The sequence below is a fragment of the Octopus sinensis genome, linkage group LG2 (genome assembly GCF_006345805.1).
Source record: "Octopus sinensis linkage group LG2, ASM634580v1, whole genome shotgun sequence".
Classification (NCBI taxonomy): Eukaryota; Metazoa; Mollusca; class Cephalopoda; order Octopoda; family Octopodidae; genus Octopus; species Octopus sinensis.
In genome coordinates, this window is record NC_042998.1 from 109,297,738 (window position 1) to 109,312,650 (window position 14,913).

Genomic DNA, 14,913 nt, shown 5'->3' on the forward strand with positions numbered 1-14,913 from the left:
CATGGTGTGGCTAAAATTTATGATAATCTGAAAGAAAAATGATATGCTAAGGAAGAAATAAAAATGAATTGAAGGAATAATATGCTTATAGGAGAAGCAGTAAGGGATAGATACTTAGAATTCTAGAATGGCAGACTATTGGGGAAAATCATACCTATAAGATGTGGGTGACTAAGATCAGCCAAAGGTTCTTATGTCTGAACACAAGAGGCCTAGATTGTAGTCAAAGTAAATTGCTGGAGTTGAGGAGAGGCTCTGATCCTCTCAGACCAATATGGATGGGTTATCTTATGAAAGATATAGTTGGGATAATATTGAATTTTTCATGGAGCTCCAGATTGCAGGATGTAATAGTTAAATACCTTCTTTTGATTTAACTTCAATTTATAAATATACTTTGTGGTTATTGTTTTTACCTGTGAAAATTGAGATGTTGTTGTTGTTTAACCTAGGTTAACTCTGATTAAGTAAACATGCAATACAATATATGAATGAATTCATTATAAAGAAACATTGCTATACTTGCTTAAAAATAATTGAGTAAGTGAGGACATAGATGTTCTAACATACCCTATAGTAAATTATGTAATCTTCATTAGCTAGCATCAGATTCTTTAGATATAAACACATGCTATGTTTGAGGTCTTGCTGCTTGTCTATACTGTGGTCATCACAAGTATCTGCAGACATACAGATGTAGACTGATGTAGACCCCATATGATTAACCACTGCATGTCAGAGCAAGCATTAGGAGTCCTCAGCTAGGTGAAGGCAGAATATATCAGTAATAACAGATCTGAAGATTGCACTTAGTACCCTAGGTCTCTAACAAAGCTGACCATTGGTTATACAACCTCAGAGTATTTCAGTTCTTCTGTATCAGGGAGTACAGATATTAGAAGAATCCAGCTGTAAAAAGCAATTGCTTCAATATCAAACTATCCAAATTTACAAATACTTTTACAACCAAGCTAACAGGGGGGAAATAATTTAGAAAAGGAAAGATAATAAAGAAAATGATAAATTGAGAAAGTGGTTCTGAAATATATCATCATCATCATTACCATCATCAATTTTTTATATTGATGAATTTTCTTTTTCTTTTCTTTTTTCTTTTTTTTTTGTTTGGCTTACATTTAAATGATTCTAAATTAACATATCCTATAGACTTTCAGTTGTTGGTTAAATATTGACATCTAATTTTAACCTGAATTTGGATTGAGCTGCCAGGAAGTGTGAATAGAGCACATGTTTAGATATAAAAGAATTTAGCAATTTGGGATCTGACAAGTCATATTTTGATCAACTAAACAGACATGACTTGAAATAAGATGGAAAAACAAACAATACAACTTTGTATATCTGCCAGGCAAAGAAAATAGAAAAAAGAACTCATGCAGCTATATTTTGTATGGAACCCCAAAATTTAATTCTAGCAGATATTTGTTGCTAAAACTATCCATGATTACAAACAATGTGCATTACTTGGAAGTATTTCTATCCTGCAAGTTTATATATTGGAATTTCTGTTTAGGACAGGGTTCTTTCAAGCAAATTACAAATGCCAGTAGTAGTAGTAGTAGTAGTAGTAGTAGTAGTAGTAGTAGTAATTATCATTGTTATTATTATTGCTGCTTAGCTGCTGCTGTTGGTGCCTTGATGTAGCCATGAACAGAAAACAAAAACAAACACAAAATCTTTATTTTTGTAATAACTATTTGTTAGAGCTTCATATAGAAAGAACTTTTTTCTATAATTTTTATCTTTGGTCCTGTCAGTTTTCTATTTATGATTTGGCTTTAGAAAATCATTTTAGATCAGAGTGAACAGCTGATAACAAAAACATAGAAACCCTCAAATAAAATGAAATGAATATTTGGTTTAGGCAAATACACTATTGATTCAATGTATTCCATTCAGATATTCCATTTTGGTGGCCACACACTGAAAGGAAGTGAACCATTGGCTTTTTTCGAAAAATCTATTAATGATTCATTATTTTCAATACACTCAAATCAATGATGAGATCCATGCCGGCCTGACAGGAATTACAATGCTACAAGTCCTTTGAGGTCAATGATATTTTGGTCTTATCATACAATTAATGCATAAACATAACCAATTTTAATTTTAGTGGAAACCCACAAATGTTCATTGCTACACGAGCACGCATGCACACACATCTGTGTGTGTGTCTGTTTATATATGTATCTATTTATCCATCTGTCACTATCTATCTATCTATCTGTCTATCTATTTATCTATCTATCTATCTATCTATCTATCTATCTATCTATCTATCTATCTATATATATATATATATATATATATATATATATATATATCTTTATATATATAAAACTGAGAATGTGTGTCCGTCTGTCTGTCAGTGTGTTTCCTTAAAACTTGAGAACTACACAACCAATTTCATTCAAATTTTACACATGCCTTACTTAGGGTCCAGGGAGTGTCAGCGGCAAAAATATTTTGAACTCTTTGCCTAGGGCGAGCCCACAGCAATATCATATCTTCTCCACTACGATTCCCTAAAACTTCAGAACTACACGACCAATTCCATTCAAATTTTACACATGCCTTACTCAGGGTCCATGTAGTTTCATGGGCAAAAAAAATGTTCAACTTCTTGCCTAGAGCGAGCCCATAGCAATATCATATCTTCTCCCCTATTTCAGTATTACGTGTTAAAAGTGGAACAAAAATATTTCTCTATTTTATGTCAGATACTTTCACATTAACAATAAAAATAGTAATAACAATTGAATTATATGTAGTAAGTAATAATTAAAATCAAACTAAAGTATATTATAATCGAAACATAACAAAAGTAAAAATAGCAATTGGTATAAAATTGCATCAATGATTGAATAAGTGGTTTCACATGAATGGGAATAAATTAAGAATAAAATTAGCGTGCAGAAATGGAATAGTTCAGATGGATAATAAAAAATTAAATTAAAGAAAAGACTATTGTCTATAAAGTATACTATGTAGAGAAAAAAGAAGATTTGAACACATAGAGGAAAGCACCTTCGAAAAGTGTCTTGGTGCAACTATGAAAAGTATCTAATCAGAGGCGGTAAATTCGCCACAATAGAAGCACGGTTTGAGTCAACGGAGCATGCAAGGGAGTACTCAACTCGAACTTGCAAAGTGGAAATATTTTATTTTTACCTTTATATCTGGGACGTAGGACATCCCGGAAAAAATTTTTAAATGCCCCCCACCCCCACCCCCAGAAGTAGAGGTAGGCTGGATTGTAGCCACACTTCTATACAAGAGGGAGGACAAGATACAATTGATTGAAATTACAAGAGACGGGCTAACAATTCCAGTCTATATATTATAGTTATAGTTATATATTTTGAGTATTGTTATCACTAGCAATATCAAGGTATAACTTTGTATTTTGTATTCTATGTGTAGATGTATATATATATAGATGTACATGTAATATGTACACATATATATACACATATATACATGCACTAGCACTATGACCCGTCGTTGCCGGGTCTTTAATGCTTGTATATATATATATATATATATATATACAGGGGGTGGACAAAATAATGGAAACACCTTAAAATTTCAAACAAATTTATTTTAATATAGGGTAGGACCACTTTTGGCAGTAATTACAGCTTGAATTCTATGAGGTATGGACTCATACAAAGTTTGAATTGTTTCCAAAGGAATTTTTGTCCGTTCTTCAGCTAAAACAGTCTCCAGTTCTTGTAGTGATGATGGTAGAGGATATTAACTCCTTACTTGTTTTTTCTAAAATGCACTCAATTATATTGAAATCTGGGGACTGTGGTGGCCAGATAAGATGTTCAACTTCACTAGAATATTCCTCGTGTAACTTTAGCTGTGTGAATTGGTGCATTATCATCCTGAAAGATTGTGTTTCCCTCCGGAAACAGTTCTGCAACCATAGGATGAATTTGATCTGATAAAATGCTTAAATAGTTTTGGCTATTAATTCTGCCATGAAGGGAAACCATTGGGCTGGTGGATTTCCAAGATATAGCCCCCATCCCGCAGATCATCACAGATCTTCCTCCATGTTTAACAGTTGGAAGAAGGCAGTGTGGGTCAAATGTTTCTTTTGGCTGTCTCCACATGTATGCTCAGCTGGTGATTGGAAATAAGGTAATGGATGACTCATCCAAGAGCTCACTTTGCAGCCAAGCTGCCTTCGATTCAGTCCCACTGCATAGCACCTTGGGCAAGTGAATTGTACTATAGCTCTGGGCTGACCAATGACTAAAATTCTTCAAAGCAGTGTCACAAACATGTCCACAGTATGATGACCAAAACAAGTAAATAAAAAAAGATAAAAGATATGAATATATATATATTTGTATACACATGTGCGTATATATATATACACATGTGTTTGTATATATATATATATATATATATATATATATATATATATATATATGTCCACCTGAATGGCTCCCATGCCGGTGGCATGTAAAAAACATCCACTGCACTCTTGAAGTGGTTGGCGTTAGGAAGGGCATCCAGCTGTAGAAACGTTGCCAGATAAGATTGGAGCCTGGTGCAGCTGCTGGCTCTCCAGACCTCAGTCACACGATCCAACCCATGCCAGTAAACAGACGTTAAATGATGATGATGATGATGTTGATATATATGTATATATGTATGTATGTATGTATGTATGTATGTATGTATGTATGTATGTATATGTGTATATATATATACATATATATATAATATATATATATATATATATATATATATATATATATATATATATATATATATATATATATAATATTAATTTGAGACAAAACCACTATTTTGCAAAACAAACAAGGAAAGACTTAATCAATACATAAAATTTTAATATAAATTAAATAAACCGCCACTACAATTGTATCCACCTGACGAATGTCATTTGAAGACATGAAACGATTGTAGTGGCGGTTTATTTAATTTATATTAAAATTTTATGTATTGATTAAGTCTTTCCTTGTTTGTTTTGCAAAATAGTGGTTTTGTCTCGAATTAATATTATATAATATTTTACTATAAAATTGGATTTAATCCTAAATCTGATTTTTTCCCTGTAAATTTGGATTTATTCCCTAATATTTATTATTATATATATATATATATATAATCGATTCAAATTTTGACACAGTTGCAGCAGTTTTGCAGGGGAGGTGGGGGAAAGTCCATTAAACTGACCCCAGTACTTGACTGGCATTTATTTTATTGACCTTGAAAGGATGAAAAGCAGTCAACCCTGGCAAAATTTGAATTCAATATGTAAAGGCACACAAAATGCCACTTAGCACTTTGTATTAAGACATATTTTACATGATTGTCTTCATTCCTAGTCTTATTATGCCAAGATAGAACTTAAGTGTTTTGAGAGATTCTGTGAGATATATACACACATTAATATATATATATATATGAAGTGTTGTAAGTCTTATTGGACCTAAAATTTTGCACGAGTATTTCTTTGTCAGTGATGCTTATACTTGTTTACAAGTTGATAACCAACATATATATATATACGATTTTTATTTTGATGTTGACGATATATATACATATATATAAAGACATGAAAAAATACATACATACATATATATATATATACATCCATATATATATCACACACAGACTCTGTAAAGTGGTTGGTTATAGGAAGTGCATCAAGCCATGTAAACCAAATGTAGTTACATGTACAAGCATCACTTTATAGGAGTAATGGTTCCCAGTATCAAATGATGTATTTGGACCATTACAACCCCAACTCAATCCCTTTCAGTTTGGAAAGTAGGTGTAAAATGATGATGATATATATATATATATATATATATATATATATGTATGTATATATATATAAAGAGAGAGAGAGGTAGATAGATAGATAGATAGATAGATACATACATACATACATACATACATACATACATACATACATACATACATACATAGAGACATATCTATATGTATGTGCTTGTGTGTGTGGTGTGTGTGTGTGTGTGTATAAATATATGCACTCTCACACTCACACATACATGCCTAAATGAATGCATATACAAATAATAAAAGTCAAGTATTGTTATGAATTTTGGCAAATTTGTTTTCAGAAAAATCAAATTATTGAAATGACTGTCTGCTACTTTTTTAAATTTATGAAGTTGTATCTAAATTCACTTAACCCACAAATCTATCCTCCTTTCACCTTCACTAAGTCTCACTTCACATATCTCAGTTTTTCCTACCAAGAGTAAAACCTGCAAAATTCCCTTCTTTGTTAATGATGTTTTAAATATTAATTTGCAAGTGTTCCATCTGAACATCTTCTACATCAATCCCACAAGTTTTGTTATCAATTTCTGAACCATAATAATAATAATAATAATAAAAATAACTGGAAAGTAGAACTGATATGCACAAATGAATCATTAGGCAACATGAAAATATACCAAGGCGTTTTCCATGCTCACTATCTCCATTACTCTTTGCTATTGCAGTAGCCCCTTTAACAAGTTTAATAAGAAAATCCAGGTCTGCCTATGAGTTTGCCAAATCCAAAATGAGAATAAATCACCTACTTTATATGGATGTCCTCATGCTGTATATAAAAATTGAGACAGAACAAGACTCTTTGATCCAAATAGTAAGAATATTCAGTAAAAGGGTAAACAGGTAAAGAACCCTTTCGGTCATAAATGACAATGAGATTGAACTTAGAAATTTACCCTCCAAAGCACAAGTCTGGGACAGTTGTTTATGTAAGACCAGCAATTGCCCGTGCATGCCAGCATCCCCTCTCCATAACATGGAGAGGGGATAACTGATGTTATCCAAGGCAAAAGCAAAAGCTGATACAGTTTGGCACCAGTGATGATGTCATAACTCGTTTCTACAGCTGAATGAACTGGAGCAACATAAAATAAAGTGTCTTGCTCAAAAACACAACATATATCTCGGTCCAGGAACTGAACTCACTACCTAGTTTTTGAGAGCCTAAGTATTCAGCAAAGATATTGGAATGCAGACTGGGATAAATATGTGCATAGTACTAATTATGAAGAGAGGCATGAAATTTTATCTCTGATGGCATAAAATTACCACAAGATAACACCATTAGATTGCTGTGGAGTAATGGAGGAAAATAATATCTAGGAGTACTGCAAAACAATAGGATAATGGAAGGAGAAATGAGAGGAAGTCACAAAAGAGTATAAGTGGAGAATTAGGAAAGTGCTCAATACAAAATTAAATGGAGGGAATATCATTAAAGTCATAAGTAAATAGGTTGTGCCTCATATTGAGATACCCTGCTTCCTTTCTGAAATGGATGAAACTTGAACTACAGAACTAGAAAGCTGCTCACAATGCACACTGCACTCCACCTTAAATGCAATACTGAGAGTAACCACCTACCAAGATGGTGGCAGAGAAGTACTAAACATAGAACACACTCTTAATACTGAAATACTGGATCTGTAAAGTTATGTTGTGCAGAGTAAAGAAAGAATATTATCAGTGACTAAGAGATACCCAAAAAGTGACTAAAATAGTAGGAGAATACAAAGAGAAAAGGAAAATAGAAGAAAAAAACAGAATAAACAAATAGAAAGAAATGGAACTGCATGGCCAATTCATGCAAAAAACTGAGAATGTTGTAAGTAAAGATTGTTGGCACTGGCTGACTGATGGGAACTTGAAATGAAAGACAGAAATCCTAATAATAGTTGCTCAGAAACAAGCACTTAGAACAAATTTGATAAAGGCAAAGATCCACAATCTCAATCAGACAGTAAACTTGGAATCTGCAATAAAGGAGATGAAAGTATCAATTATGTTTTCAGTGAGTGCAAGCACAAAAGGAATATAAATGCAGACATGACTGTGTAGGCAAGTGAGTGCTTTCAGATGTTAGCCAAGTGTGTGGTTTCAAAATAACAGGAAGATAGTATGAACAAAAACCAGAGGCTGTGATAGGAAATCAGAATTACAAGATTTTGTGGAATTTTCTGATAAAGACTGACCATGCTATTGAAACAAGAAAACCAGATATGATTATAGAGGATCTTTGAAGATCTTGATGTCTAGGTTAATAAGCTGGAGGATTGCTCAGACACCTTTCTTAATTTTAAATTCTGAGGTCTTCCCCTATTTATTTCTCACTAATACTGTTTGTTCCCACTGCATTTTTGTTATTGCATTTTGAGGTCTTTTTCACATATCCTGAATTCTGACAGACAACTTTATACATCAACTTACGGATTTTATTTTGTTAAATGCTTTGTTAAAGTCTTCAAGGCATGTTGATTTATGTCTAGAACTCTTTTCCATATGGCTCTTAGGTTAAATATTCCCCCTTAAGTTATCACTCCTGCAGTTGACTTATTTCTTCTTTTGTTCTTGCTCTAATTCTCCATTGGATAAGGCTTAGTAGTAGTTAGGTTTGGTACCAATTTATGAAAAACAGTGAATCAAAATACAATTGAATGAAGCCAATTGCTCAATAAAGAAAATTACTTAAAGTAATAGCTGCTTGAATCAGCAATTAATCAAATTATAGGAACTATTCAAAATATAGTAAATAGTCTAAAGGAAATCAGTTACATTCTCACAATGTATAAGCAAATATTTTTAAAAAATTAAAATGTGTGACATGTTTCTGTTTATAGTCTAAAAACCAGTGTAGTTCATGTTTATGCTCTTTTGTAGCCTTATCTTGTCTTTATCAAAATCTACATTAATTGAATCAATACTTAAAAACTGTACTGATGCTTTACCATATGAAGAAACTAGCAATTCAAAAGCATAATAATTTCACATTATGGGCAACTGATTATATGTATGCAGTTGTGTTTTTGTATGATGTGTATTCTTAGTTTAAAAGCGCTAGTGTTTAGAGTTCATGGTTCAATACAGCAGAGTTTAGTTTGTAAACATAAACATGACACATACAACATTTATAAACAACACTCGTTTTTACATTTTGATAAAAGAAAATCTGAATAAAGCATAACATAATCTTTTTAGACGGAAATTATTTTAATAGATACTATAGGTGCAGGCATGACTGTGTGGTAAGAAATTTGTTTCCCAACTACTTAGTTTCTTGTTCAGTCCTATTGTGTGACACCTTGGGCAAGGGTCTTCTCATAGAGCCTCATGCTCATCAAAGCCTTGTGATTAAATTTGATAGAAAAATACTGAAAGAAGTCACGTGAATGTGTATAATCAGACTGGAATTTGATGCAGCCTTCTAGCTTACCAGTTCCAGTCAAACTATCTAACCCATGCTGGCACGGATTAGATGTTGATGATGATGTGTGTGTGTGTGTGTGTGTGTGTTACTGTCTCCTTACCTTGACATCACATGATAGTTGTGAGTGTTACTGTCATTTTCTGATACTATTTCATGGTGAAATATCACCTTACTTGGAAACAAGTGAGGGTTGGTGATAAGGACATCTAGCTGTAGAAAATGCCCCTCTATAAATTCCATCTGACCTACAGGAACTTGAAAAAGTAGACATTAAAATAATGATACTGTAATTATATCAATTGTTACTCCAACTGTTACTCCAATTGGTTGTTTTCTAAGTGAAATGTTTTCAATAAATTTCAGGTCAGTCAACTGTCCACATACCTTCTACTCTTTAGACTTATCATTCAAAAAACTGCACATATGATTCCTTAGACTTATGGCCCTAAATCCTGCATAGTCTACAGCTTTGGTTTCTTTGGTAATGAAACTAAGATAGATCGTTTGGTATATATCATATTATATAACATGTTAGAGATGCTGGTCATTGTTATTTAATGGTTTTAACTTAAATTTCTGCTACTTCAGTTGCAGCTTTGAAATCCAGCATTGGTGGTCTGCTCTTAATCATCATACAGTTCTTTTATGTATTCAACTCATTCAATTTGTTGGTGGAATTCTTCTATCTCTTCATCTTTGTATTCTTGTGTAGGAGCACATAACTGTATGATGTTGATATTGAAAGGTTTACCTTCTAATTTCATCAGAATCACTCAATCCAAAATTGTCCAGCATCCAATTAGTAATTTTGTTACAGCATTTTTTCATTAAGGTATAAATACATGGGTGTGTGTATGTGTGAGACAGTAGCTTCAAAGTTTCAGCTTACTTGTTGTCATCAGACATCACATAAAAACGAATAATAATATGTGTGTGTGTGTGTTTTGTGAAGCAGTGTCAAGTTTTACAATTCTGTAAATAATAATAATAGTATTTTATAAACTTAAAGCTTATAACAATCACTGCACAATGACTAGGGAAAATAATCTAATAATGGGGCACAAAAGCCCTCAACAGAAAAAAGTAGGTTTTCTCGTATGCATGTTTTCTGTCGAGAGCTTATATGCCCCATTATTAGATTATTTTCCTTAGTCATCGTGCAGGGATTGCTATAAGCTTTAAGCTTATAAAATTATATATATATCAAAAATTAAATGCACAAACATATGGAAACAGATAAATCCAAAATTCACACATGCATATTCACAAATACACACATACCAATGCATAAACAGTCTCATGAGCTTCCATCTTTGTATAAATATAAACTTAAACTTCATTTAAACTTTCATCATAGTTTTTCTCCTAATAATAAGTTTGCTTATTTTTTGTGGAGATTAATTTATACTTGAAAGCTCTGCTAAAATCTATAATTTCTTAGATTAACCTAACTTCACTCCCAAACTTAGAACCTTTTTAACTAATTTATGGCTATTTTCAATAATTAATGAGGATCTTTAATAAAAAGAAAAATTAGCACTCTCTAATTATAAATTGTAGATGTTCCTATCTAACTAATATTTCTCATTTAATCTCAAGATCTCTAGTTATATAATATTTATTTTTTACAAAGTCTCAGGACCACAGATCAGCAATTATTTATTTCTAACATAGATACAATACTGTTAACTAATATCAATTGCTCCCATAGACCCAAGATCACAAGTAAACTAGCCAACATTTATTTTTCAAATAGAAACAAGATCACTGATCAACTAATACTAATTTCCAGTTCTGTTTCAAGTATTGATAATTTAATTTGACCAAAATATGAGATGGGATCAAAAAGTTCCCAGACTAGTTGTGTTTAATACAAAATAACTTACTTACCTAAGTTTTAACATCATCTCCTTCAAAATGCCCAGCAATACACTGGTTTCAGCATTCCTGTCACTTTTGGAATCCATTTAGGAAGTCATTTTCTGTAAGCAACTTGAGGATCTTCTGCGATTTGCTGTTGAGATTAAGATCTCAACAGTGGTGTTAAAACAGTAACCTTTGAGCTGCATTTTCATCTTGAGGTAGAGATGGAAGTCTGTTGGTGCTAAATCTGGTGAATAGGGCAGGTGCAGAAGTGATACCATGTTGTTTTTGGTGAGAAACTCATGAGTGAGGAGAGTATGGTGACAGGGTGCATTGTCATCATAAAGAATCCAGTTCTCTGTGCTCCACAGAATTGGTTGCTTCTGCCAAATGTCCGCTCTCAAACATTTCAAAACATTGTTGATTGTCCTCCAATAAGCCTCATGTACAAGCTGATGAATTCTTTCTCCATTTCCAGGGATGATGCACGTGGCAGGTCTTCAAATGTAAAACAAATAGTGAGAACTTGAAGTACGAAATAAGACTTTAAATAAATTTAAAGAAAAAGATATTTTCATGTCAATACTATTTATCATCTCTTGTCAAGTAAAATTATAAACATTCTATAAATACTTGTGACACTGAGACTAGGGGTAAGTAGTTAATGGAAAGACAATGAGACTTTAAAGGATGAGAATAGGTTAACAAACTTAGAGAAAACTAAATGTTAGGAAAATATAAGATAGTTATTACGAAAATCACAAAACATGAGGATATGATAAAAAGAAGACTGGCAGGTTTCTGCCACTACTGTACTCCAACAAGCATTGCCACACAAATAACACAATGAGCTGTGGTTTCTCCTTCCTATTCATATCATAAACTCAGAAATCTAGTAAAATTTATGGGGATTATCTTTTGTCTTCTGACTAAACAATGAAAATGAATATAACCTTTTAACTCTAACCATATTTTAGGGGCTAGCTTGGATTACATTATCTAATGTATTCTCCCATTTTAAAGATAGTCAGTGTGATGTGGATGAGAATAAAGTATTATTTATAAAATATATTTCAGTGTAATACTTGATCTGAAATTATGTTCTGAAACAGATTAGTAAAATAGATTTTCAGTGACTAGGTAGATGTATTAGGAAAGTACTTTGATATGTTACAGTATATTATATTAATACAAAAAAAAAACATAAATGAAAATAATAATATGTGTGTGTTAAATAGCTATCATAACTCTGCTATGATTAGTTTTCTCTTTTTTTTTTTTTGATGAAAGCTTCAAATGCAGATATAGAGAATGATCAATGAATATCCTGTATCACAAGTGATGGGACAAAGATTTAACAAGTCATCTGTATCAGTAAGAAATTCACATTACAACTATGTGCTTTCAGATTCAATTCCACTATGTGGCATCATATGAAGGTATCTTGCACCATCATCTTGAATTAAGCACAAACTTGTGAATAAAATTAGGTTGTCAGAAGCTGTTGAAAACCCATCAAAGGAACCATTCCTGTCATTGAGTGGTAGACATAATCTACCACATGGTGTAACACCACTATCTGCTCCTTGGTTGTCTTTAGCACAGTCTGCTCTATAACAAGCATTTGAGTCAGGTCTCTATTCTGAAGATAACTTTCCTCCATCCTGCCACCAAATGGTCATAAGTGCTCTTAACCATTTCACCACCACAGACAGAGAAAAGTTTAATGTAGAGCAATAAGGTTATAAGACATAAAAAGATGACAACAATAGTGGAATTTGAATGTTTTCATTAGAGATGTTTGTATCAAATGTCCTTCCCAAATATGTAACAAATCAAATACATTGCTACTTGTAAGAATTTCGTGTAATCTGAGATTCAACTTTCATAGTTAGATTAAAGATTTGTATCCAGTTACAGTTACATAATATATGAGTAATTTCTAATTTTGGTGAAAACGCTAAATATATCACATATGGATTTGAATCTATATGCTGAATCTAGTCAGAATTATCAGTTGAGATATTTCAAGCATATATATTGATACTGAATTATTAGATTTATTGTTACAGATCCACATAAATGTCAGAAAAAAAAGCAAACTTTGTACTCATATTACTGTGATTCATTCCCCTGCCTCACATGAATTAAACCTATCTCTACTTCCTGCATCCCCCCTCCCCCAGCTCCGGCAGACTGCCATGTCATCCTTTTCTCTTCTTCTCCTCCCACCAACAACTGTATCATCTTTATTACTTCTGTTGCTTCCATCCCACCACTCCCTTCTGCATTCCTCAATCTCCCCCAACTCGTGGCCCTATGCTCACCTGCCCTTCAAGCTTATCCATTCTGGCAGTTTGCCTCTCCATCACCTCATTCTCCTTCCCAAACAGTCTGATTCTTCAATTCACAGTGTGCATTGTGGAGTCATCTAGGCATCTTATCCCCTTTATTTGTGTCTTGCAGCTCCAACTCCTCATTTTCTCTTTCTCTCTCCTTCCCCTACTAAAAGTGAGTAGCCATGAAGATCCTCTACAAGAATCTGCACTGACAGTTCCCCTGCCCTTGCACTCACACACACATTTCTCATAATTTAATCCCTTCATCTTCTAGCGTGAAGCTGGCCCACCATCATCACAGGGTTTGTAGTTCTGTGAGTTGCATGGTGACCTCAATCGAGCGAGTAGCATGAAAAAAAGCACCTAGTAAACTCTGTAAAGTGGTTGGTATTAGAAAGGACTTCCAGCCATAGAGACCATGCCAAAATAGATAGTGGAGCACAATGCAGCCCTTGAACACATTGGATCCTGTCAAACAATCCAACTCATGACAGCATGGAACACAGATGTTAAATGATGATGATGATGATCATGATGATGATGATGATATTGATTTAAACCTGTATAACAGTTTCCATATTTTTCTCCTTGAATCCCAATATTTATATATTTTGCTTAACAACTCTTTTGTAGACAGTACCATTAGTTTGCTTTTTGTTTAAATTCGTTTATTGTATACTTAAGTATTTATATATATGAAAAGTTGTATTCACACAGCTACTATTTTGTATGTATCTATTTTGTAATTCTTAGGCTTGTGGGACTACACATACTTTCCCTTTAATGGAAGCTGAATTCAACAATTAAAACATGTAGATGAGTAGATTTAAACATTCTTAACAAACTAAATATCTTAAAATTTTTGTTTTGTGAAATACAAATGTCTGTGGGATAAACAAAAACCAAAACTGCATATGAACTTTGCAAGAATACACACATGCATGCATTTGCACTCATACACATATAGTTACATGCCCGCATATGTATACACACAAATATGTAAATATATACATGTACACAAACACTCACACACACACACAAACACACATATGTATACATACATATATGCATGTGTATGTGTGTGATGTTTACTCCCAGACGAATACAACAGTATTCATTTGTATAAATACACTAGCCTACATACAGGCATACAAATATTGGAATATCTGAAATGAATAACAACATCAACAACAACAATAATAAGCTTTTAATGAATAATAACTGTTTCATTTTCAGAACTAATAAAATTCTCTTGAGAAATTTTCCGGCATTTACATTGAGGTTTAGGCTATCTGATGTTCAGCCATGATGGAGACACTAAAAAGTCAAACTCTAACACTATGTCTGTTTCACAATATTTATCATAAGTGTATGCTTTTTCTTTCTTCAGGCAGAGCATTACGCATGTTGAGA

At 32.8% G+C, this 14,913-nt stretch overlaps 1 protein-coding gene across 12 annotated transcripts in view; it reads left to right on the forward strand.

Moving 5' to 3' along the window:
* The window catches only part of LOC115222488, a 961,211-nt gene that overhangs the window by 809,230 nt on the left and 137,068 nt on the right, over positions 1 to 14,913 (forward strand). For all 12 annotated transcript variants that reach the window (XM_036498862.1, XM_036498853.1, XM_036498859.1 and 9 more), the window contains one exon: positions 14,891 to 14,913. This exon is cut by the window's right edge and continues 75 nt beyond it. In XM_036498862.1, coding sequence (XP_036354755.1) covers positions 14,891 to 14,913 — 23 coding nt within the window. The remainder of the gene's footprint in view (positions 1 to 14,890) is intronic.